The 26,580-nt window shown below is 46.0% G+C and overlaps 2 protein-coding genes across 2 annotated transcripts; one reads left to right on the forward strand and one right to left on the reverse strand.

The window, feature by feature from the left end:
• Positions 1-16,028: 16,028 nt before the first annotated feature.
• LOC125512582 lies at positions 16,029-18,214 on the forward strand. Its single transcript, XM_048677671.1, has 2 exons — positions 16,029-17,411; positions 17,848-18,214. The coding sequence occupies exon 1, from the start codon at positions 16,103-16,105 to the stop codon at positions 17,405-17,407; it is 1,305 nt and encodes a 434-aa protein (XP_048533628.1). The 5' UTR covers positions 16,029-16,102; the 3' UTR covers positions 17,408-17,411; positions 17,848-18,214.
• A 383-nt stretch (positions 18,215-18,597) lies between these two features.
• LOC125512581 (kinesin-like protein KIN-7A) lies at positions 18,598-24,613 on the reverse strand. The gene is made up of 15 exons (XM_048677670.1): positions 24,410-24,613; positions 23,258-23,624; positions 23,070-23,159; positions 22,888-22,988; positions 22,640-22,753; positions 22,475-22,556; positions 22,319-22,386; positions 22,160-22,219; positions 21,954-22,078; positions 21,190-21,388; positions 20,988-21,110; positions 20,800-20,892; positions 19,844-20,704; positions 19,407-19,735; positions 18,598-19,243 (listed from the first exon to the last, which is right to left on the reverse strand). The coding sequence occupies exons 2-15, from the start codon at positions 23,505-23,507 to the stop codon at positions 18,883-18,885; spliced, it is 2,856 nt and encodes a 951-aa protein (XP_048533627.1). The 5' UTR covers positions 23,508-23,624; positions 24,410-24,613; the 3' UTR covers positions 18,598-18,882.
• Positions 24,614-26,580: the final 1,967 nt, after the last annotated feature.

The following is a 26,580-nucleotide window of genomic DNA, read 5'->3' on the forward strand; positions in this document are numbered from 1 at the left end:
CGTTCGATTTGATTCTTTTTGCCAACCGGAGTTCTTAAGTTGAACCTTCTGGTTAGATCTCTTATTTGCGTTTTACCCGTGCATTAGATGAGTACTTATTGTATGCTTGTTTGTTTGTCTGTGATAGAATACCCGGAGTGCGCCGTGTTACGGCATATCTCTCTCAAGGTAGTTTTGGTGATTGATGACAACATGTTTGCGGACTAATCTTGTGCGTTGAATTATTCACAGATTCTCCCCTGGCACGAGACGCTTTCTTCCCCTCGGAGTGTATTTCAAGACAGTCTAGCTCTTTCGTTTCTTTCTCGATGGACTAGTTGCGTAGAGGGCACCGTACTATCAAGAGGGGGTCCGCTGGGGTTTTGCATGGGTGGAATCATCACGTACACATCAGCTTCTCACCCTCCGAGCTTTTCCTGTCCATTGAAGAGATCTCTCCTCTCTTTCTTGTTCTGTCTGGGTCTATGCGGCAGTACCGCGCACCCAGCGGTAGTACCGCTGAGAAGCCACAAGCGGCAGTACCGCTTCGTAGCGGTAGTACCGCTGTGGCTCCACAGCAGTAGTACCGCTGGGGGCCTGGCACATCCACCGCGTCCTCAGCATATTTGAGAGATCCCTTCTCTCTCGCGCGCGCCCCAGCGGTAGTACCGCACTGCCTGCGGTACTACGGCCGAAGGGTCACAAGAGGCAGTACCGCTCCACAGCGGTACTACCGCCCTTGACCCCACTGCCGTAGTACCGCCGGGTAGTCTGGCTCCTACCGCCTCGATTCGAGAGGTCTTTTTCTCGTGTCGGGTTTTGCGGCACTAGTCATGGTTGTAGTGGCGGTAGTACCGTTCCAGGAGCGGTAGTACTGCCCTACCACCGCGGTAGTACCGCATTTGGGTCTGTTACCTACTAAGTCTCCTCAGCGCGGCAGTACCGCTGGTTGGCGCGGCAGTACCGTCGCCTGGCGGTAGTACCGCCCCCTCTCAGCGGTAGTACCGCCCTGTGCGGGGCTGGTTGGTGGGGGGCAACGGGATTATTGCCCCCACTATAAAAGGGAGTCCCCTTCTTCCTTCTCACTTACCTCTTCCTCCCCCAAGCTCCATTTATTGCTCAAGCTCCATTAAATACTCCAAGCTTCATTTCCGCCCGATCTATCTCTCTAGCCAATCAAATTTGTTGATTTGCTCGGGAGTGGTTGAGAATGCCCGGATCTACACTTCCACCAAGGGATTTTCGATTCCCCCACTCATCCCTAGCAGATCTTGTTACTCTTGGGTGTTTGAGCACCCTAGACGGTTGAGGTCACCTCGGAGCCATATTCCATTGTGGTGAAGCTTCGTGGTCTTGTTGGGAGCCTCCGATTAAGTTGTGGAGATTGCCCCAACCTTGTTTGTAAAGGTTCGGTCGCCGCCTTCAAGGGAACCAATAGTGGAATCATGGCATCTCGCATTGTGTGAGAGCGTGAGGAGAATACGGTGGCCCTAGTGGCTTCTTGGGGAGCATTGTGCCTCCACACCGCTCCAACGGAGACGTACTTCCCCTCAAAAGGAAGGAACTTTGGTAACACATCCTCGTCTCCACCGGATCCACTCTTGGTTATCTCTTACCTTTACTTGTGCAAGCTCTTTATTGTTTCTACCCTTGCTTGCTTGTATGCTTGTTGTTATTGCATCATATAGGGTGCTCACCTAGTTGCACATCTAGACAACCTACTTTGATGCAAAGTTTAATATTGGTAAAGAAAAGCTAAAAATTAGTAGTTTCCTATTCACCCCCCCCCCTAGTCAACCATATCGATCCTTTCAATTGGTATCAAAGCCTCGTCTCTTTATTAAGGACTTTACCATCCAAAGAGTATGGTTGATACCGTAGACGCTGTGGAGGAACACTCCGGTGTGAATCCGATCTCGTCTACGGGAGATGGGGGAACTTCGGTCTCTCGTGAGGAGTTCAATGTGGCCTTGGAGACATTGAAAACCTCCATGACGACCGAAGTTGAAAGCATGTTTACTAAATTTCTTGAGGGGCTTAAACTTTTCACCGCACCGTTGAAAGTGGGTGATCCCGCCAACAAGGTGTCGGATGCTATCCCCGACAAGGGGGAAGCTAGTAGTGAAAAGGCTCCTTCTTCTAGTGGCAAGAATGGCACCGGCATCTTTGCCCATGTGGAACCACCACTTGTTTATGGTGGACCGGTTCATTCCACTCATTTGAATCATGCCGGTCCTCCCCCTAAGATTGTGAAAATGAGGATTTTGATTCTTGGGTTTACCGCTTTAAACGTCATTTAAATCATGTGAACACTAACCTTTGGAGAATCATTGAAGAAGGTTTCTATCCACATCATCCAAGCAACTTCACTCCTCGAGAAGCCGCGGACAATCAATTCAATGAGAATGCTCTCTTCATCATTCAAGATGCAATTCCACCCGAAGACCTACCTCACCTTCGTCCCTTCGCCTTGGCCAAAGATGCATGGCATTGTGTCGTGTCTCTCTACCGGGAAGCACAAGCATTCAATGGTCCAACTATGAAGTGGTACAAGATGAGGCCGATGAGTTTGCAATGAAGGAAGATGAAGAACCTCATGAGCTTTATCGGAGAGTAACCAAACTCGCGGTCTCACTACGAGATCACGGGAGCAAGGACACGGATGACAATTGGATCAAGCGCAAATTCCTCAAGGCAATGATGCCCTACCACAAGGCCATGTCCTTCGTCATTCGTCAAAGACCGGACTTCCACACTTTGACCTCAAGCGAAGTGTTGGATGAGTTTGTGGCCATGAACATTGTGGACAAGACCGCCGACAATGCGGTGCTCCGTTCTCAATGGGCAAAGAAGCCTAACCTTGCATTGAAGGCCAAGCTCACCGTGGAAGAAGAAGAAGAGGAAGAAGAGGAGAGCAACCCCGAAGATACGAAGTATGCATATCATGAACACATGGCACTTGCTTCAAGGCAATTTTGGAGCAAGAAAAACTCAAGGCCCAACTTTAGCAAAAACAACTCGAGTGGCACAAGGGGCAAGCAACGTGTAAGAACTTGCTACAATTGCGGCAACATGAGTCATTTCATTGTGGAATGCCCGTATGAGAAGAGGGAAGACAATGGTGGCAAACTCATCCGAAAGGACAAGGCCAAGTCGTTCCCCAACAAGAACAACTTCACCAAGAACACTCCTCCCAAGGCTTTGGTTGTGCAAGAAGAGTACAATGAGGATGATGACAATGATGAAGATGATGAGTCAGTTGCCATGGCCTCCGTTGCCATTGCAACAACGTCACGGGTGTCTCTCTTCGACTCACCCAACGAGAGCATCACCGCCAAGTGCCTCATGGCTAAAGCCACCAACAAGGTAACCTCCAACATCAAAACTACCATCATTAATCATCCTTCCCCAACGGATAGCATTAATGAACTTGAGGGAGCTAATGTGGAGGCTAACGAGTTTGAGGCTTTTATGGGCAAACTCAAGGGAAAATCCAAGAAGCACTTTGTTGCTCTCTTGGAACAACTTGGTGAGGCCAATGACATGATCGAGGCTCACGAAGACACCATCTCTAAGATGGAAGGGCATAGTCGTGACTATGCCGATGAGATTTCGGATCTTTCCAATGCTATTGAGGAAGAGCGTGGTCTTCGTTTGGCTCTTGAGGAGTCACACAACGTTGATCATGCTAAGTTAAAGAAAGATTATGATCATGCCCTCATTGTTTCTCGTGTGCTAAATTCTGAGAAGGCCAAACTCGGGGTTGATCTTGCTAGACTCAAAGAGGAGTTTGATATACTTGACAAGGCCCACAAGGCCTTGAAGGGTATTCACGCTAGTCTCAAGGAGTCTCATGATCAACTCCAAGTGAAGCTAACTAAGGAGAAAGCAACTTTTCCTCATATGGTTTTAATTGATAATGCAAATGCTACTAACCCGTGTTGTGAGCATATACATCTTGTTGAGGAAAATGCTAAGTTGAAGGAGCAACTTGAGAGAGGTCTTGCGACTTGCATACAAGGCAAGAAGAACCTCAACGATCTCTTGATCAACCAAAAGGGAGGTGTGGCCAAGGAAGGGGTTGGGTACGTGCCCGACTCCAAGAACAAGAAGAAGAATGACAAGACCAAACGACCTCCTCCCCTCATGCAAACCTTTGTGAGGGAGGGAGAGAGTGCCCCCAAGGAGAAGAAGAAGAACAATGTCAAGAAGGGCAATGTCACCCCTCCCAACAAAGCCGGCGATTTTAATCCTTCTTATGTGTTATGTCGTGCAAGTGATGGGCATGTTTATGCCAAATTTGTTGGTTCTCTTCATGAGTATATTGAATGGTCTATTTGGGTTCCCAAGACCCTTGTTACTAACATCAAAGGACCCATCACAAAATGGGTACCTAAAACCAAGCATTGATCTCTTGTAGGTGTTTGCTTCCGGTGGTGGATCATGGTTGCTCGATAGCACAGCTACAAATCATATGACCGGAAGCAAGGACTTGGTGGTGGATGTGCACAAAGTTCCATCTATGCCAACCAATGTCGAGTGGGGTGACGCCTCATCCTCTAAGGTATTGGGACTTGGCAAGGTGGTCATCTCTCATGATCTCACGATCGAGAAGGTCATGCTTGTTGAGTCCCTTGCATATAATTTACTTTCCGTTCGTCAACTTGCAATCATGGGCTTTGCCACTTTCTTTGATATCGATACCATGGCCCTCTTGTGGAGCAAGACTCTTAAAGTAGCCTTTGTTGGGCATGTCGAGAACGGTCTATATGTGATTAACTTTTCGGAGCGACCCACTAAGACCGCGACATGCCTAATGGCTAAAGTTGATGTGGGATGGATTTGGCATCGCCGTTTAGCCCATGTCAATATGAGATCTTTGCAAAGTCTTCTCAAGGGGGACCATGTCCGTGGACTAACGGATGTTAGTTTTGTTAAAGATCGTGCTTGCAGTGCCTGTATCGAAGGAAAGCTACATGAGAAGGCTCACCCTCCCACGACTATCATTTATTCAAAGAGGCCCTTGGAGCTCCTTCACATGGATATTTTTGGGCCCCCATCCTTCGATAGTCTTGGAGGTAGGAAGTATTGCTTGGTGATTGTGGATGACTACTCAAGGTACACATGGGTGTATTTCTTCAAGAGGAAGAGCGAGACCCAACAAACCGTCATTGACTTTGCAAATGAAGCACAACGTCAACACAATGCAAAGATCTTGACAATAAGAAGTGACAACGGCACCGAGTTCAAGAACTACACCTTGGATGAATTTCTTAGTGATGAGGGAATCAAGCATCAATATTCCGCACCATACACCCCTCAACAAAACGGTGTCGCGGAGAGGAAGAACCGGACGTTGATGGATGCGGCAAGGACCATGATGGCGGAGTTCAAGTCTCCATACAACTTTTGGGCCGAAGCCATCAACACCGCGTGTCATGCATCCAATTGGCTCTACCTCCGCAAGGGCTTGAACAAGACCCCATATGAGATACTCACTGGCAACAAGCCCAACCTCAAGTACTTCCGGGGATTCGGGTGTAAGTGTTTCATTCTCAAGAAAGGTGTTCGGTTGTCTAAATTTGAGGCTAGAGCTTGTGAGGGCATATTCGTTGGGTATGCTACAAACTCTCATGCTTACCGTGTCCTCAATAAATCCACGGGACTTATTGAGGAGACGTGTAACGTGGAGTTTGATGAGAATAACGGCTCCCAAGTGGAGCAAAATGGCACTTGTGATGTAGGTGATGAAATTCCTCCTCGAGCCATAAGAAGAATGGGTGTTGGTTTCATCCTACCCATTGAGGAACCCCTTGTGGCCGAAGGATAAGGACAATGCTCCACTCAAGTGGAGCCATCACCAACCCAAGGCCCACATGCTTCCGAAGAACAATGTGAAGGCCCTCAACCTCATGAACAAGACCAAGGGCAAGATCATACTCAAGACGGTGTTGACACACCAAGTGATGCCCAAGGTCAAGTTCTCTCCCCCGAGCAAGTTCAAGATCAAGAACAAGCTCATGACGGCGCTCAAGATGATCAAGTAACCTCTCCTGAACTCACCACCGAGGAGGAATTAGAGCGTCGTGCCGCCAAGGTTGCCTCCAAGCTCTCCACCAAGGATCATCTCATGACGAATGTGCTTGGAAGCTTAAGAAAGGGGGTAAGCACTCGTAGACAATTAGCAAATTATTGTGAGCATCACGCGTTTGTCTCTTGTGTGGAACCCCACAAGGTCTATGAGGCGCTAGAAGATCCGGATTGGCTCAATGCCATGCATGAAGAACTCAACAACTTCGAGCGCAACAAAGTGTGGAGATTGGTGCCAAGGCCAACGGGGAACCATAATGTCATTGGAACCAAGTGGATATTCAAGAACAAGCAAGATGCTCATGGGATTATCATTCGCAACAAGGCCCGCTTGGTAGCACAAGGCTACTCCCAAGTCGAGGGTATCGACTACGGTGAAACCTTTGCTCCCGTTGCTCGTCTTGAATCCATTCGCATGTTGATTGCATATGCTTCTCATCATAACTTTAAGTTACAACAAATGGATGTGAAGAGTGCTTTTCTTAATGGTCCCATTAATGAATTGGTTTACGTCAAGCAACCCCCCGGGTTCGAGGATCCCTACTTTCCCGATCATGTGTATCAACTTGATAAGGCACTCTATGGCCTTAAACAAGCCCCACGTGCGTGGTATGACCACCTTACCGAGTTGTTACAAGACCGTGGTTTTGAAGTTGGGCTAATCGACCCCACTCTTTTTACTAAGAAGGTCAAAGGGGAGTTGTTTGTGTGCCAACTATATGTTGATGATATTATCTTTGGTTCTCCTAACAAAGCTTTCAATGAGAAATTTGCCGCTCTCATGACCTCAAAGTTCGAGATGTCCTCCATGGGAGAGTTGAAGTTCTTTCTAGGGTTCGAAGTGAAGCAAAGAAGAGAAGGAACCTTCATTAATCAATCCAAATACACCCAAGACATGCTCAAGAGATTCAAGCTAAGTGACGTCAAGCCGGCCTCCACTCCAATGCCCACCAAGTGCCAACTTGACTTAGATCCCAATGGTAAAGTGGTGGATCAAAAGGTATATTGTTCCATGATTGGTTCCTTGCTTTACCTTTGTGCATCTAGACCGGACATCATGTTGAGTGTGGTAATTTGTGCACGGTTTCAAGCCGCACCTAAGGAAAGTCACTATGTGGCGGTCAAACGAATCTTTCGATACTTGGCTCATAACCCAAACTTTGGCTTATGGTACCCAAGAGGATCAAACTTCAAGCTTGTAGGGTACTCGGATTCTGATTGGGCGGGAGACAAAGTGGATAGGAAGTCCACTTCCGGAGGGTGCCAATTCCTTGGTTGCTCTTTGGTAAGTTGGTCTTCCAAAAAGCAAAGTTGTGTGTCTCTCTCGTCCACTGAGGCGGAGTAGGTTGCCGCCGGTAGTTGTTGTGCACAACTTCTATGGATGAGGCAAACTTTAAAGGATTACGGTGTCACTTGTGACAAAGTGCCTCTTTGGTGTGACAATGAAAGTGCCATCAAGATTTCTCTCAACCCAGTGCAACACTTCAAGACGAAGCATATTGAGATTCGGTATCACTTCATCCGGGATCACATTAGGCGAGGAGATATCGAGCTCAACTATGTCAACACTCATGACAACCTTGCAGATATCTTCACGAAGCCCTTGGATGAAGCAAGATTTCGCGAGTTAAGGCATGAGCTAAATATCATTGATTCGAGCAATGTTGCTTGAACCCGCGCACACCCTATCACGCTCAACTTGTTGTCTAGTTTAGGTGTAGGCATGGACATAGGGGGAGTGTTGTTCTCTCAATGAACTCTCCCTCCCCCCATTATGCATAAATTGATCAAGTCTTTCACTTTAGCCATTGTTGATGGCACTTGTGCTTAAAAGACGAGTTTTGGTCATGGGCCCAAGGCGGTGCCATACCTTTTGACTCAAACATAGGTGGCCTCGGCCACCGCCCTCTTGTGAAGAGGTGTGTCTTGGTCGTTTGCTGGTGTGTTTGCCGTTGTTTTGTCGTTTCGTCGAGCTAAAGCCGTGTCTGTTTAGTTGTCGTGGCATGCTGGGCGGTACTACCGCTGGTGGTGCGCGGTACTACCGCTTATAAGCGGTACTACCGCCCCCCAGCGCGGTACTACCGCTGAGGGATGGGACCAAGGGGTTAAGTCGGGGCAGGGGGAGGTTTCTTCTCCCCCATACCCATTCACTTCGCCCCTCTTGTCTCTTCCTCTCTCCAGCCTCCTCTCGCCATGGGAGGGCTCCGGCGGATCTCCGTCTCCGGGGCGTCCCTCTCCATTTCCCTTGGTGGAGTCGATCCCCACCTCGTCCTCTTGCCATGGATGCCGGTATTGCCCCCGTTCTTTCTTTCGTTTTGTTTCCTTTTTAGTTCTTGTTTCTTAGGGGCGATGGTGGTTGCATCTCTAGATTTTTGGCTAAATCTAGGCTTGAGTTGGTTGGAGAAAGCAACTAGACTATCTCGATTAGAGTTTGGTAGGATTATTTTTGAATTTGGTAGGCCGGTAGTGCCGGATCTGACCACGGTAGTAGGAACCCGCTGTTTCACTACCTCGTGCTAAGAAACTGATGTTTCTCCGCCTCAAGCGGTACTACCGCTCTCTTGGAGCGGTACTACCGCTTGAACTAGAGCAGTACTACCGCTCTCTCTAGGGCGGTACTACCGCTTTGGGCGGTACCACCGCGGGCAGGTCACGGTACTACCGCTGCCTGCCATTTTCCATCATTTTCCTGCCTTACCTTGATCTTTTATTGAGTTTGTTGGCTTATGCTCGTTCTTTCTGGTTGTTTCGCATTGTTCTTGTGTTTGGCTCCAGGTGATGACCGTTCCGAGCAGCAAGGTCGCCGTATCAACCCCGGGCGTGCCACATCAAAACGCTACCGCACCTCAGAGCCTACCGGTGGTTCCTCGAGCACCCAACCGCCTCCAGCAAGTGCTTCTACAAGTGTTCCTCCACCTCCTCAGCAATCGAAGCGAGCCGCCAACAAGCCAAAAGGGAAGACTGTGACTGAGATGACCAACAAGGAGTTTTGGGAGAAGCGTCGCCGCAACCCCTATGCGGTGGACCAAGAACCCACTTTGGTCAACCGCCCGTTCTGGAACCGTTTTCAGTTTGCCATCTACTTTGATGTGATCAAGGCCAAGAAGAATCTTTTTGTTGATGTTCGCTCCATTGACACTGATGCTATGGAGAAGGATCCGGAGTACTTTGGCGAAGCTCTTTAGATGTGCACTCAGCTAACATTCTTAGGATCATGCAATTCAATAAGGATTTCGATGCGGATTTGGTCGCTTAATTCTATGCCACCGTCCATCTTGGGATGGATGTCGACAGGACTCTGACATGGATGACCAATGGCAAGCTGCTTTCTGTCAAGTGGAAGGCTTTCATGGAGTTGCTTGATGTGGTGGATACCGGGCTTGAGACTCCTGTCGGTTTCCGTCCTCACCGCAATGCTACATCCACCCACAAGCAAGCCCTTTGGCCCTACTGCACTGTGAAGATTCACCCAGTAACTGAGAAGAAGACCTATGAGTTGTCTTCGTATCTGGACATTCTTCATCTCATATTCCGTGAGACTCTCTTACCTCGGATCGGGAATCTGGATATGGTCCACTCTTACCTCGTGGACATGCTCCTTTTCTGTCAGCATGAGAAGGAAGCAAGCACTGGAGAGAGCCTAGATATCTCTCATGTCATGTGGTCTGAACTTCTATCTGCCGTGTCTGAGCGCAAGTGTCCTATCTATGGTCCATTCATCATGAGGCTCATTGAGAGGGCCTGGGCACAGACTTATCCCAGAGTGCTGCTAGAGACTGGAGACTTGGTGTCTCACGAGATCAAGCGTCTGAGGAAGAAGGACAACTGGACAGCGCCTCACACAGGGGGTCCATCTGCTACTGCTGCCACAGGGGGTCTGTCTGCTGATGCTGCTGCTGCTGCCATGGGGACCGAGGGTGTGGCTGCTACTGATGATCCTGAGGAGAACTTTGGCCCCTCTAGTGCAGAACCGTCGTGGGCACAGAAGCTTAAGCGCAAGATGAAGAAGCTTTTCTGCATGGAGTCTCATGGTCAGTACATGACTCATGTGGCGGAGAAGCATGCCAGGACGCGCCACAAGGAGCTCATGCATCAGATGGGAGCAACTGTTGTCAGTGGGTCTGAGGGTCAGATCACTGAAGAGGAGGACTGGATTCATCAGAATTGCCACTGGACCGACTCCGATGCCGAGCAGTTTTCGACCCACGATGAAGATGCAGAGATGTGATGTTCGAGCTCTTCCTCCTCCCATCACCTGGAGTCGTAGTGTCACTCTATGCCCTTTTTGGTGTCTCGCTGCCAAAGGGGGAGAGAGTGTAGGGATTTGCTTCTTGTGTCGTGCTTTGAGTCGTCTTGTGTTTTCTTGTGTGTTCCTTCTTTGGTTTGGTTTGGTGTGAGACCTAAGTCCTAGTCATATGGTGTAAGACATATGCTCCCTATCGCTACCTTATTACTTATGTCATTTCAGAGTACTGTAGTTTATTGTGAGATGCATGCTTGTCCTGTTTACTCTCTTCTCTCATATATTTTGTGCTTAGTATTGTTGGACTATAAAATATAGGGGGAGTGTTGATCCGAATGTGTGTGTCGTGCCTTCTCTAGGTGCACACATTCTGGGGGAGCCCGTCTATATTTTGTAGTTCTTAGTTTTCTTCGTTTCATCTCTTTTCCTTGCGCAAATCCCTAGTTGTCATCAATCCACCAAAAAGGGGGAGATTGTTACGGCATATCTCTCTCAAGGTAGTTTTGGTGATTGATGACAACATGTTTGCGGACTAATCTTGTGCGTTGAATTATTCACAGATTCTCCCCTGGCACGAGACGCTTTCTTCCCCTCGGAGTGTATTTCAAGACGGTGTAGCTCTTTCATTTCTTTCTCGATGGACTAGTTGCGTAGAGGGCACCGTACTATCAAGAGGGGGTCCGCTGGGGTTTTGCATGGGTGGAATCATCACGTACACATCAGCTTCTCACCCTCCGAGCTTTTCCTGTCCATTGAAGAGATCTCTCCTCTCTTTCTTGTTCTGTCTGGGTCTATGCGGCAGTACCGCGCACCCAGCGGTAGTACCGCTGAGAAGCCACAAGCGGCAGTACCGCTTCGCAGCGGTAGTACCGCTGGGGGCCTGGCACATCCGCCGTGTCCTCAGCATATTTGAGAGATCCCTTCTCTCTCGCGCGCGCCCCAGCGGTAGTACCGCACTGCCTGCGGTACTACGGTCGAAGGGTCACAAGCGGTAGTACCGCTCCACAGCGGTACTACCGCCCTTGACCCCACTGCCGTAGTACCGCTGGGTAGTCTGGCTCCTACCGCCTCGATTCCAGAGGTATTTTTCTCGTGTCGGGTTTTGCGGCACTAGTCACGGTTGTAGTGGCGGTAGTACCGCCCTACCACCGCGGTAGTACCGCATTTGGGTCCGTTCCCTACTAAGTCTCCTCAGCGCGGCAGTACCGCTGGTTGGCGCGGCAGTACCGTCGCCTGGCAGTAGTACCGCCCCCTCTCAGCGGTAGTACCGCCCTATGCGGGGCTGGTTGGTGGGGGGCAATGGGATTGTTGCCCCCACTATAAAAGGGAGTCCCCTTCTTCCTTCTCACTTACCTCTTCCTCCCCCAAGCTCCATTTATTGCTCAAGCTCCATTAAATACTCCAAGCTTCATTTCCGCCCGATCTATCTCTCTAGCCAATCAAATTTGTTGATTTGCTCGGGAGTGGTTGAGAATGCCCCGATCTACACTTCCACCAAGGGATTTTTGATTCCCCCACTCATCCCTAGCAGATCTTGTTACTCTTGGGTGTTTGAGCACCCTAGACGGTTGAGGTCACCTCGGAGCCATATTCCATTGTGGTGAAGTTTCGTGGTCTTGTTGGGAGCCTCCGATTAAGTTGTGGAGATTGCCCCAACCTTGTTTGTAAAGGTTCGGTCGCCGCTTTCAAGGGCACCAATAGTGGAATCACGGCATCTCGCATTGTGTGAGAGCGTGAGGAGAATACGGTGGCCCTAGTGGCTTCTTGGGGAGCATTGTGCCTCCACACCGCTCCAACGGAGACGTACTTCCCCTCAAGAGGAAGGAACTTCGGTAACACATCCTCGTCTCCACCGGATCCATTCTTGGTTATCTCTTACCTTTACTTGTGCAAGCTCTTTATTGTTTCTACCCTTGCTTGCTTGTATGCTTGTTGTTATTGCATCATATAGGTTTCTCACCTAGTTGCACATCTAGACAACCTACTTTGATGCAAAGTTTAATATTGGTAAAGAAAAGCTAAAAATTGGTAGTTGCCTATTCACCCCCCCCCCCTCTAGTCAACCATATCGATCCTTTCACGCCGCTTGTTACTTCGAATCTCTAGGTTTTGCGGATCATCAGCAAGGCAAGTAACACTTTGATCATACCTTTCCTACTACCCAGTTTTATTGCATTAGATCAATCCTCACACATTGCATGATTAGGATCTAATTAAATTGTGGGATGGGAAGTAGTTGAGGTAGTACCTATTACCTGTTTATTATCAAACCTTTGGGAGTTACTTCTACGTTTGCTTATTATGCCAAGCTATGCTAGTAGACGTGGATTGGGTGAGTGATATCCATGAAAGATGTGAGTTTGTTAATTAATGGTTTATCTAAGGTGGCAACTTAAACACACATCTGGGTGGATTGAGGCACCTGGGTATTCCAGGACTTGCCTGTTTTCTTTTGGACCGCCACCCAGGCTCAAAGGGATCATGAGACTATTCATACTAGAAACTTCCGTGTGCAGCCACAAGCTACTATGGGCTCTAGCATAGTTGACTAAGTCGTGTGAACTCTTACAGTAGTAGACTAGCAGATGTAGGGGATGTAGGTGGTACGATCTACCCGATCGTAAGGTGCTAGCGCTTCTGAAAGACTATGTCTCGGTCATCCGTCTTCTCAAACACCATGTAGTGCGAGAAACCAAACGGAGGCGATCGAGTCTTGTGGGGAAAAGTGCGCAAACCTCTGCAGAGTGTAATAAACAAATCATGATTAGCCGTGTCCCCAGTTATGGACATCTTGAGTATCTAGTACCTGGATTATCATGTGAATCTCAACATGTTACTCTAAATTAATTTTGTTGGGTTATGTTTAATGATGATGTTTAATTGGGATTGAGAATGCTGTCAACCATTCTCAATGTTTAACAACTACCATGATAGTAATTAAATTTTATTCCTTTGAAGTAGGGAAAAATTGGCTTTACGCAAAACTGTAACCATAGAGCTTTCCACCAGCCAAATATGCATATAGTATAGCTGTTTCATTCCATTACTCTCTATGTGTTACCTTGCCAGCATATTCCATGTGCTGACCCGTTTTCGGGCTGCAACGTTAATGTTGCAGACTTTTCAGACGATGATTAAGGAGTTTTAGGTCGCGGTTCTATACTCAGTGATGCCGTTGGAGTTGATGGACTCACTTATCTTCCAAGCCTTCCGATGTTATCGTTATTGTATGGCCTTAAGCCATATTTATTGTAATAAGTTCACTTATGAGACACTCAATGTAATAAGTGTGTGATTGCTACTCTGCTATAAATCCTCCGAGTACTATGTGGTGTCAGCATTACTGATCTAGGAATGACACCGGAGCACAGAGATCAGACTGTTTGAGGTCTGGTCGCTACAATGGTCTTGCATAAGGAATAAGAATTAAAGTACCTCCTCACCCGCACGATCAATAGCACAAGCTATTTTAATCACCTCATTCATTCCCAACTTCTTCCAAACCTCCTTCGCTTTCTGACAAAGAAATAGAACGTGATTTGTATCTTCTGGCCCATTCGAACATGATGGACAGATTGGCAAAAAAATTATGTGTCTATTTGCAAGCGTAACCTGGCACGGGAGAGTTCCATGCAACGTACGTCAAATAAAGATCTTTACCTTTGCCATACATGAAAATTTCCAAATCTTAGACGAGATAGGGTTAACATTGGTTCTACCCATACCATTTGTATATTGCAATATTTTTCCCACGTTGATGATTCCATTCCACCAAATAAGCAGATCAAACAGTGAACAAATCATTTTTTGTATAGCTCCAAGCAATGAAATCCGACATACTATGCATAGAGAGGGGAATAGCTGAAGTCGTCGAGCATCATTTGTCCACAATGTTTGCCTCACCAAATCTTCATCCCAAAAGTTCGTGACTGGATCAATAAGATCAGAGACCTTGGACAGAAGGTGCCCTCCTCTAGGAGTAATAATTTTCCTATTTGCACAATTCGGGATCCAAACATCTTTTTAATATCGATATTTTGTCCATTTCCAATTCTCCAGATATAACCATTTTTCAGTGAATTAACTCCCGTCATAATGCTTTGCCCATAAAAGAAGTGACCTTTTTTAAGCTTGCATTCATCAAATCGCCATCAGAAAAATATTTAGCTTTCAATAGATGGGCACATACAGAATCCGGATTATCAAGGAGATGCCATGCTTGTTTAGCTAGTAATGCTATACTGAAACAATGAATATCCCGGAATTACATACCTCCTTGATTTTTGGGACACACATCTTCCACCAAGCCGTCCAATGCATCCTCTTCTGATTGTCCTCGTCTCCCCACCAAAATTATGACACCACGTCAATGATTCCCTTGCAATTTTTTAGGAATTTTAAAGATGGACATGGCATAGGCGGGGATAGCTTGCGCAATAGATATGAGCAAAATTTTCTTCCCTCCAACGGATAATAATTTCTCTTTCCATCCACTAATTTTTTGTATAATACGATCAATCAGGAATTGAAAACACTCACTGTTGTCCATACCCACGTTGGCAACCCAAATATTTGTTATTGAGAGCTTCAGTCATAATATCCAGAATCGGACAAATTTGCGCCATGTCTTCCACTTTTGTATTGAGGCTAAATAAGATGCTAGATTCTTGAACACTCACCATCAGCCCTAAGGCGGCACAATAAGAGTCCAGGACTGATTTTAAAGCTTCCGCGTTCATGGTATTGGCTCAGATAAGAATCAAAGAATTATCAGCAAAGAGGAGATTCGAATTGATGGGGCATCTCTGTAAACCTTTATTCCAGACATGTTTCCATTCTCCTCCGCATGAGCCAAGAGAGCAATCAGGCTCTTCGTACATAACAAGAATAAGTAGGGGAATAGAGGGTCTCCATGTCTCAAACCTCTCGTTGGCTTAAAACTCTTAGTTTCCTCTGTATTGAAGCGAACCCAGTACTCCACGGTGGATACACATTGCATAACTAAGTTCACCCAGTTTTCTTGAAATCCCAGTCTCAACATAATCTCCTTCAAAAAAGGCCACTCCACTCGGTCATATGCTTTGTGCATGTCCGGTTTTAGGCGCCAACTAGGGGTTCAGGCACCCACGCAACCACACTCTTGGGTCCGGCCCAAAACGCGCGCTCCCTGGCTCCCTCCTGGCTCGGTCACGTCGCTTCACAGCTGATGAACACGGTTGATCATTCAACCATTGACTTTAGAAAAAAACATGAATTAAAAAATGTACATGATTTTTTTTAAAGTTCATCAGTTTTGAAAACAGTTCATCATAATTGAAAAAAATTTCATTGATTGATTTGCAAAATAATCATTGAATAAAAAAGTTCATCAATTTTGAAAAAAAAGTTCACAAATCTGTCAAAAATTTCATTGATTTTGAAAAAAAAAGAGTTCATAAATTTGAAAAAAAAATGGAGTTCTTTAAAAAAATTCGCAAAAAAACATCTAATTTTTAAAAACAAGAAATTCTTTATAAAGAGAAAAACCCAAGTAAAACCGTAACTGAACCACAAACCAGGAAAACTGGTTTGGGAAGCTTCCCAAAACTAGGCTTTCACGAACGTGAGAAAAGAAATAAAAGGCCTGGCTGGCACGGCCCAGATGGCCAGCTCTGTTAGCGACGCAACAGCTGGACCAGCACGGTCCGGCCCAGGAACCCTCTCGTCACTCCCTGTTGTTGTTGTGTGACCCCTCCAACGAAACCCCTGTCCCCATCTCCTCCCACCCCGGCGGCCGCACCCCCGCCCGCCATGGCCCCTTCGGCGTCACACCTCGTCGACGAGCTCCTGGAGGAGATCTTCCTCCGACTGCCCACCCCGGCCGCGCTCGCACGCGCCTCAACCACCTCCCCCCGCTTCCGCCGCATCATCACCGACCGCTCCTTCCTCCGCCGCTTCCGCAAACTCCACCCGCCGCCGCTCCTCGGGTTCGCCGACGAACGTGCAGGCTTCCACCCCGCCGAGGCGCCCCATTCCTCCGCGCCGCTCGCCCGTGCCCTCGCCGACACCGCTGATTTCACCTACTCCTTCGTCCCCAAGCCCAGTAATGACCACTCCTGGCGTCCCTGCAACGTCCGCGACGGCCGCGTCCTCCTCGAGAGCAGCCGATACGGGACCTTCAGAGAGCTCGCGGTGTGCGATCCGTTGTCACGGCGCTACGTGCTGCTTCCGCCCATGCCCGAGCACATGTCAGTCCAGGAACAGCGCCCTTGGGAATTCAGGTCCATCCTGGCTCCCATTGCCGAGGAGGATGAGGATGAGACGTCGTTCAAGGTGATATGCTTTGCGGACTATGAAACCAAGCTGGATGTGTTTGTCTTCTCTTCAGTCACACGCCAGTGGTGCATTGCTGCATCTCCCAGCTGGATTTCTTTGGGCGCGGACCGCCCATGGGGGCTGCGCGTGGTGTTTGGGGGATCCCGTGGCTTCTCCTGTTTTGACTATGTACGTGGCTGCTTCTACTCGGCGTCGCCATGGAAAGACAGGTTGCTCGTGCTGGACACGCGGACAATGGAGATTTCCACTGTCAATGATCGCACTGGCTACCATATGCAGCTCAGATGGCTCCCTGGCCAGGCAGAAGGAGTTTCTGCCAGAGACAATGGGCTGGGCAGACTCCGCCCTGCTCAAGTAAGAAGTCTGCCTGCCATTGTAGTGGGTAGAGAAGGAGCACTTGAGATGTTTTCTCTTGTCGGGGATCACAGTCCAAATGGATCGTTTCATCTCTATCACACAGCTCAGGATACTAACAGTGAATCTCCCAAGGAATGGCAGCTGGAGAACATTATACAGTTGCCTGGCCAGTATGATTATTTCACCTTGGGCGCGGCTGAGGGATTCTTATTCCTTGGAGCCACTTCAGAAGACCAGTTGGATATTGATGAAGACTCACCAGTGTGGTTGTCGAAGACTGACTGGGATGTAGATTATTTTTCGCTGGATGTCAAGACTTCTGAACTTGCAAAGGTTTGTAGGAGGAGGAGGGAATTCTTCCACTATGAAGATGTTTACTGGTACTTTGGCTTCCCTCCATCTTTGTCAAAACCGAGTATATGAAGCGGTAAGTCCATTTTTGCTCATGTTCGTTGTGCTTTGCTGCCCTAATTGTTCATGCAGCAAAATATTGTTTTATGATATTATGATAACTTATCAAACCAGGGAAGGTGGCCATGATTTCATTTGTCTCCATCTTGTTCAGCAACTGCCATGTGACCGCAATTTCATTTCATTCCAGCAAAGACATTGTAGGCCTTGGGAACATGAGGCTTTAATTTACCATTCAGATCTTTTGTTTTTGCTACCTTTTGTCTGTATCGCTTCCTAACTGGAACATGATGGCTCTTGGACTCTTTGAAATAGTGACCGAACAGCTTATGTGCTTTGATTCTTTAATACTGTATTTTCAGTTTTGCATATCAGGCCTTAGCCTACCTATGGTAGCAAATCTATTGCATATTGTGAGTTTCTTATTAGAGTTAACTAAAACACATCTGCAGGGACAAACACATTTGGAGTCTCTTGTTTGGGCTATGCGATGCTTTTGAGAAGAAATGGAGGATATACAAGATGGTGATGCAAATATGCTGGCTAGATATAGTACTCGAGCCCTGGTATTATTTATCAGGAACTATCCATTATGTGCTTCACTATATATGTCCGTGTGCAGCATATTTCAGCGAGACATGTTGTAGGAGGTGAATTTGTATATGTACTTTGTTGTAGGCAAGCTTAATTTTATCGAACTCTAATATGTAAGAGTCATGTGTTGGGAGATTGACACACCCTAAACCTATTTGTGGTGGTGTGTTCACATGCCTGGACCTAGTTGTGGTTGCAGCCACAAACAATATGCTTCTGCTCGCTATGTTCATCCAGCTTCCATGCATCTGATGATTCATGACTGTTTTAGTTTTTTTTGCTGATGCTGTTTTCAGTGTTTATGTGGGGTGCTTTTTTGAAGTCATTTTCAGTGTTTACCTTTTCAGAGTCAGGAATGCAAATTTGATAATGTCCTGTTCAAGTATATTTTGAAGCAATCCACAAAATACTCATTGTCACTCTGATTTTAGGCTGGCACAACACACTCCACTCTGCCAAAAGTATTAAATTGTGTGTTGCATTCGATGACAATAGCAAATGCAGAAGTTCCAATGATAAAAATTCTGTGAACAGTCTAAAATTTTGCATACTGAACCTGAAACGTTAAGCCCTAGAAATCAACCACCTGATTGAACAAGTCCAAAATCTTTTAAGCACCGACAATTGCCTCTTGAGTTATTTTCATCCAAGAATCACTGACAAGTTATGAACATTCTACAAAATTAATACATGCAGAAGGTAGATGACAACAAGTCATGAACATTCCAAAGAATTTTGAGCTATCTACATATCTCAAGCAAATTTCGCAGCCTTCCTTGATGACCAACAAAGATTTTGAGCTATCTACGTATATCACCAATATAGAACATCTCAGTGCCAGTTCACCTTGGTGAATCCCATCCCCAATATGAAATATATCAGCTCCTTTTTCCTCACTGTAATGGAGTCGAGACCAACTGGCGAGTTTTCTCCTTGATCATGTTTGAGATTGGCTGCCAGCCCATCAGCCATGGCTTCCTACTTGCAGGGAGCGCAAAATTGAGCTCAAACATCTCCTTGCTGATGTTCCCACCCTCACAGAAGCCAACCAGCCGGGCCACTATGTCGGCGCTCTCTTCAATGTGCGCTTTGTCGTTGGGATCTGCCCAGAGCTTGTTCACAAGCTGCAGCTTCCGCTGCTTCGCCTCGAGGGGGACTTGCCATTTGATGAAGAGGCGATCCCGCTCCTCTTCTGTCAGCCTTGAGCCCATCCTTCTCGCAAGAAATTCTCGCTCATTCCTCAACGCCTTCATGCTGCAGCAATGCACAAATGGATGGAATTTGTAAGAAGTAAGAAAACCATTTTGGAGACAAATAACACCTACACGGGACGAGTTGAATGATGTAGGTAACAAAGCAGGGTAGAACAATATCACCAAAAGACACTAGAAGCATGTCGGTTTGTCATCGTATTTACCTTGAGGCTAGAGAAACTGCTGGGTCATCACCAAGTGCAGCAGGGCTTGCGTCACCGACCTCAGCGAAATGCTGCTGCAGCCATGTCAATCTTCTGACTTCAACCTCGATGTATATCTGATCAGCCATATCCCCTCTGAATAACAGGTAGAACTGGGTCCTGTGTATGATTGATACATGACAGAGATCCCACAATTGTATAATGTGCTGCATCTGCTCCTTAAATAATATCTCCCATGATTCAGGACCATCCTGTTGAGATCCAGCATTTTCAACTGGATCTTCATCCATCTCATTTGCTTTGCCTTCGTTAGATTCCAACTCCAATACCTGTAAGAACATTCCAAGAGAACATGTTTTAGCAGGGGAATAAAGATAATTTCTCGACATAACAAATTGAATGTGTGTGCAAGATCAAGTGAGATCAGAAACCAGAACCTGGCAGACAAGTAGCTGCTTTTGGTACTGAAGTTTTGCCACTCTCTCCTTCAGTTCAGTGACATAATCCCTAATACTTCTCACGTTTTCTTCGGCGGCATTTTGGAACATCTTCTGCATTCTTTTCATGTTCACTGAGCTGGATCGCCTGTAGCGTGGAGTTTCATCACGTGATGATAAATCCCCAGTGTCTCCACTCTTGGTGGGAGTAGCCTTTTCTGAACCCTCGTGGGACACCTTGTCCCCCTCTGGAGCCCTATTTTCAACTTCCAACTCCAAAGGCGTGCTAGAAGAATGGGGAGAGCAAGGTGCTCTTATCAGATTTGGTCTGTTGCTTATACCCAGTGGAAGAAGCGTCCTCTTCTTCTTCTTTGATCTGTTGGAGTTCGGAGTAGTCTCAACATTTGGAAGTGACATCACCAATTTATCAATAGATCTCTGCACATTTTCTAGTTTTGCCTCAAGTTTGGCAATGTCACTGTCCTGCAGATGAAGTCTATTAATTTCATCTTTCAAATCAGACCCATTTCCTTCATCTGTAACCATCTCAACATCTCTGTTCTCAGATCTAACAGACTGCATCTCCCTGATTTCTGCCTGAAGTTTAGCAATAGTTTCTGCTGCATCTTGGTTCCCATGCTTGTGGCATTCAACCTCCTTGTGCAGTACATCAATTGCTCGGTTCGCTTCAACCTCAAGTTGTTGTTGTAGCTGCTCAAGCTTGCGAATTTCATGCTTTAACATAAATGGAGCAGTGGATGATTGTCTAACCGAGCTCCTTATCTTAATCTTATTATTACTTGGCTCAGAGAACGTGAGGCACTTTCTGGTCTTTTGTGGTGAGTCAAAGGGATTCCACCCCTGCAATGAAAGCATGGATTTGGATAATACTTAGTTTACAGTTGCAAGTCAGAACTTCAAAAGTTCTGGAAGAAGAAAGGAAGAAAGGGCCTTACTGGCTGGTTATCACCCGTCCTTTTTTGTATTTCTTCAAGTGCTAACTGTGCGCTATCTCGTTGCTTCCGTAGCTCTTCCATCTCCAGTTCCATCTGCATGGTTGTTTAGGACCAGTTACAAATGATAATGTTCTTATTCGATGAATTCTGAAAAGTCAGAGTATTTCACCCTTGGTCAGAGACCTTACCTGCTTAATCTTTCTGGCGAGGATATCAGAGGAAGAGGAGGCACGGTCAGGGGTCCTCAGTTCTGCTTCTAGCCTAGCAACTTCTGTCTGTAGATGCTTAACAAGTTGCTTATCGGATACAACCTGTATGGGCAATGGAGTAGTGAGTTGACTTCAGCAACTAAAGGTAAGACAAAGAAATGCAGTCTCACTTGACTCTTACCATGTTAACTTTTGCAGTATTTGTGACCTCCTTGGCACATGTCGCAAAGAATAAAGTATTCCTAGATTGTTCTGCATGTGTTAGGGCTGGGCTCATGGTGCAGATGATGGCTGTTCTTGCATTTCCACCCAAAGAAAGCTGCAGAATACGGGTGAGCTTTGAATCCCGGTAGGGTATGTGGCCACTTCTCTTCTCTGAGCTGCAATGCAAGTTTACAATTATTTCTTTTGGAGTTCCAATAACGATGGCCTGTTCTCACTAGATTTTTGCTATTTAAATCGAGAAAACCGATATCAATGACATGCAATACTTTTACACACATAATGTGAATGACATTTCAGCAATTATATGCATTCTAAAAGAAGATGTAGCCACTTCTGAAACATGAAAAACATATCTGCTTAGCAAGAATATGTTCATCTTAATAATTTCAGCAATTTTATATTGTAATAATTAGAAGTGCAAAACCTTAGTGTTTCACTTAAAATAGTAGCTTAGCAACAATATGTTCTGTCTGATGCAGTTCATGAGCACTTGTGCTGTGCACTCTCTTGTGAAACTCATTAGGAGGCAAGTGCCCACTAATTTGCTGAGAGGCGCTACATTTCCAACAGATAACAAATATAATTCATACTAATGAATTAGTTGCAAGTAATTTGGGGACTCATTTCATGATAGTGCAGAGAAGACGCTACTAACAGTAAATACATCTGATCCAAACCAATGATGTACAAGTGGAAATTTTGTTTTTGAGAAATCCAAACCTTAGCTTTCGGATGACAGTAGTCAAAGTCAACAAGCTGCGATTAATATGGCCGCCTTCTTTCAATCTTGCACCAATTGCATGTGTTTGTGCAGCACGCTCGCTTCCAGCAAGGTCAACAAAATTCTGCGAACAAAGCAAAAGTTAATTTGAACGGATTGACCATAATCAGCATACCATTCTCCAAAAGCAGCAAAGTAAGCATACCAAGTTAGCAACAAAAGATTTAACACAGCCTGATGCTTCACGGAGCCTACTCTCCACAGTCTGGATATACATATACACAAAAGAAAGGTTAATCATCTCCTCTGTATGCTTTCCTCACAAAGATCGAATCTAAACCAGAATGGTTCTTCTTATACATACCAGCCTAATGATTTGGTGCGAACGTGAACTTGCGTCGTTTAGTGCAGTTTCCCCAACCTGTCTTTGTTCTGCAGTTATTTGGAAGCTCATTAGGTAACTATCACTACACTATCTTCTTCTTTTCTAAGATGGTAGGCTATACATATGTAGCAGTACCTTCACAAATGCCTATTAGATGCCTTAGATGTTGGCTATCCTTGGCGATTTCTTCATCCAACTTCTCCACGATGGTTCCTTTCTGTTTAATCATATATACATATTATTTCATTGCTGCTGCATGAAATAGGACTTATAGTGTATTAATTCGACAAGATTGCAAACCTCAGGATCATCTAACAAGCGAAGGGGACCAGAGTCAGGTCGTAGAAGATCCTTCACATTCTCATTGTATATTTCCATAGCAGATATCTTGATAATAAATTCCCTTTCAGGATTCTAAGCAATCAACAAAAGCAAGAAAAAGTCATGGTTTGCTTCAAACTTGTTAGAAAACATTCTTGGATAACTGCTCAAAATGATTTGCTCGACAGATCTGCACAACTGAGCCTATAAAAAAGACAACTACTCACGTTTTCGATGTGTTTGTAAATGTCACGGACAGCGCTCTCTGTCACACCTCTCATGGTGAATGTTTTGCCACTGCTTGTCTGACCATAAGCAAAGATTGTGGCTGCAAAACCAAGACAAGGAAAGGGTCACTCACAGATCGACGTTCCACTACAACCAAGCTACAAAGTGAGCAGCAGTATACCATTGATGCCTGTCAATGCAGACATAGCAACATCCTTAGCTCCATCTTCATAAACCAAGTCTGTCTGGCATGCTGGCCCAAACACCTTATCTGCAAAGAGATACAGGAATGAATTGGTTATTCAGAAGGTCACTTTTACGATACAGAATTGCTTCAGCTATTCAGTGATGAATCGTTGGACAGTGTACCAAAAGTGTAGGAGGTGGGTGCTGCCCGGTCCTGTGACGGACCCGTGTATAAGATTGTCTGACTGTCAGCGCATTCCCATGCCACCTTCTGGTCCTTCATGGCCAACTCCCTCTTGCTCAATGGTCGCACCCTCACAGTGACAAGGATCTTCTCCTCCTGGGCTCTGGAGCTGCCACCAGGGGTAACCATTGGTGTGCGTTGAATCTTTGATGCAGGGGTGCTTGGTGTTGGGGGTCTCGATGTACTCATTTTGTAAAATCCCCGAGGTCCTTCAAGTCTTCAATGTGAAGTGGACCCAGGAAGGATGTGCAAAATAGCAATTATCCAGCTTCCTCAAGAAACTAGTCTGGGAAGGGACACCAGGATCTGCAACAATGCAACAATGGTCAGGTTCAAAATTCCTAGAACAATAAGATTAATATCATATAAAATGAAGTGGCAGCTCATTATCATTCATCATAAACAAAAACATTGACAAATTGCCAAGGAAATTGAAGGCCTTGTTGGGGGCCTGAGAAATACTTTTACTTCCGGAAGTAGTATGACACATCGATCTAGCTAGCTAGCAGCAGTTCGATATTTCAAAAAAAAAAGTGTCTGATCGTTCGAAAGGGAACGCCAGATTCAACTACACAGCAGTTCAAGCACAGATCCGGCTTTTCTCCATTTCAAAGAGCGACGATTACATGAAGCGAATCCAAAGAAACGAACTAATTTACAAGCAATCGGTCCTAACCACGTCGCACGGCACGGGTCACGTTCCCATGCCGCCTAATCAAATCACCCAATCCGTCGTGGTTATTAAACAGAAACAAAAGGACCGCCCAATCAACCACCGGGGGGAAAAGGAAACCTAATTAATAGCACACTACGCTTATTATACAGAAACCAAAAAGCACTTCCGGCAACTAATTTCCAAATCTGCAGCGCCCGCGGACGGGGGGAGTCGGAAATGCCGGCAGCCACTTGTTCATCGGTCGAGCGCACGGCATCTATGACGGCCGCCGGCTCCGCCGCAGATCGGAGCACCGGGCGGCCTCAAGAGGGCTCCACTTGCCGTTCCCGGGCGCAGAAGCCAGATGGGGCACAGACGAATTGGGGGGAAAGTCTGCTGCGGGTCAGGCTCCGTCACGAGGGTAGAAACCACTCACCAGAGCAGCGATCCGAGGACGCCCGCCGCCACCGCCGGTGCCGGGGCGCGAGGCGAGGACGAGGAGTGGGACGGCGGGGAGGCTTGTGCTGCTCCCGCTGGCGGTGCGGCGCTCCCGTTTGAATTCTCCGGCTGGGGAGAGAGAGGGGGAGCGGGGTGGGGTGTGGGGTGAGTGAGTGAGGCGAGGAGGCCGCAACGGCACTTTGGGTTTGGGAAGGTGTTTCCGCAACTCGCCGCTTCTTGATGGCGCCGCGGGTGCCGCTGGCAGTGGGGCCCGTTCGCCGTTCGGTTTGACCCCACGTGCTTCCCGATGGGGTTGCTCCTAGGATGCCAGCCACCTGGCTCGTGGACCCCAAACGAGGTCCAACGGTCGACTCCACGGCTTTGAATTAATCACGCTGAATTCCATTTACCTCGTTCTTATTACACCAAATTAAATCTCATTGAGTGTTTTGACTCTTCCCCACTACATCAAGTATATTTTCGACTTACTGCCTCCGTCCTGGTTTAATAGCCATCCTCGTATTTTGGGTCGTATTTTGACCATGATTTTAATTAACTATAAAAAATTACTCCCTCTGTTCCTAAATATAAGACCTTCTAGTAGAGATTCTAATATGGACTACTACATACGAAGCAAAATGAATAAATCTACACTCTAAAATATGTCTATATAGTACATTTGTATGTAGTTCGTATTAAAATCTCCAGAAAGACTTATATTTAGAAACGGATGGAGTATAAGTTACACATAGCAAAAATAATGCCATTGGAAACTATACATGCAAATACGAATCTAACAATATTTTTTTATGACATGCATTAACTCCTACTAGTCAAATATGTGGTCAAAGTTTAAGCCAAACTACAATGGGGATTACCAAATTCAAACTAAGGTAGTAGCGTCTCTAGACCGATTCAAATTGGTCCAAAAATATTCAACTCGATGGAGCATTTTTGGACCAATTTGCATTGTCGAGTATTTTTAGATCAATTCAACTCGGTCAAACATTTTTGGACCAATTTGAACCGGTTGAGCATTTTTAGATCGGTTCAATTCATTCAGGCAATTTTAGACTCAATTTATCCAATTAAGCATTTTTTTAGATTAAGTCTATTCTCTGGAACCTGGTTGAGGAGAGTCGGACATGGGGCCCGGTTAGGTTCGGTTTGCCTCATGTTAGTATATATAATTACTGTTAATTAAAGTAGGATTTATATTCCCATTTTTAATGGTTCAAGTAGTTATTGTTATTCTCTAACTAGTAATTGTGTACGTGCAATGCATGTTGATATTAGGGAGAGAGTTAGTTGGATGGTGATATTAAGTAGGATGTCAATTACTCTAAAACGATCAAGATTCCCCTTACAAAAAAAAAACAACGTCAAGGTGCACACACTACCATCCGTTGGCCTCCTTTTTAACACTCAAAACCTCTATTTCATTTGCGACCAAAGTGACATCCTTCACAATAGGAGGGATGATTTATGGCGGAGCATCATCAATCCAAACACTAGGAGAAGAAAAAATTAGCTAGTGAGACAAGCTCATGTGCTACCATATTAGCTTCCTCAGCATATGATAACATTCATGAAAGATCGCTCCTCCATTGCCGACAAAGCTACTCCCTTTTTCATCGCCTTAATGACATCCATATTGTCAGAATTTACCAGCAATGTATTGCACCCCAAAGATTGAGGAAGGTTAAGCCCGATTTTAAATTTATAACTTCCGTAGATAATACATCCAAACACCATTCAACAGGATTTTCCGCATCCCATAAACTGCCCTGCTGAGTCACTACTTCGGTCTAATTGTGGCGTCTTTGTTGAAGATTTGGGTTGAGGGTCTCAAATGCAAATTTTAAATACAATGGAGGTCAATTACCAAGAAGTACAAAGACTAAATTGCAGAGTGAACTATGTCTAAGGACTTAAACAGAACTAATCTACACGATATGGTAAGCCTGAGAACATATAACTGCAAAATATAGTTGTGAATATATAAATGAGGTGACGTTTGAGGAATCAAATGCAAAACAACCAAAGAAATTAGGTTCTCCATCCTTGGCGGGATTTGATGATCCATTGATTCTGTTTGCTTGGTGGGAGCATGTGTTAGTTCATTTAGGAGTACAGGCTAGTACGACTTGGGAGCACATATTAGTTCAC

The sequence above is a fragment of the Triticum urartu genome, chromosome 6, assembly GCF_003073215.2.
Source record: "Triticum urartu cultivar G1812 chromosome 6, Tu2.1, whole genome shotgun sequence".
NCBI lineage: Eukaryota > Viridiplantae > Streptophyta > Magnoliopsida > Poales > Poaceae > Triticum > Triticum urartu.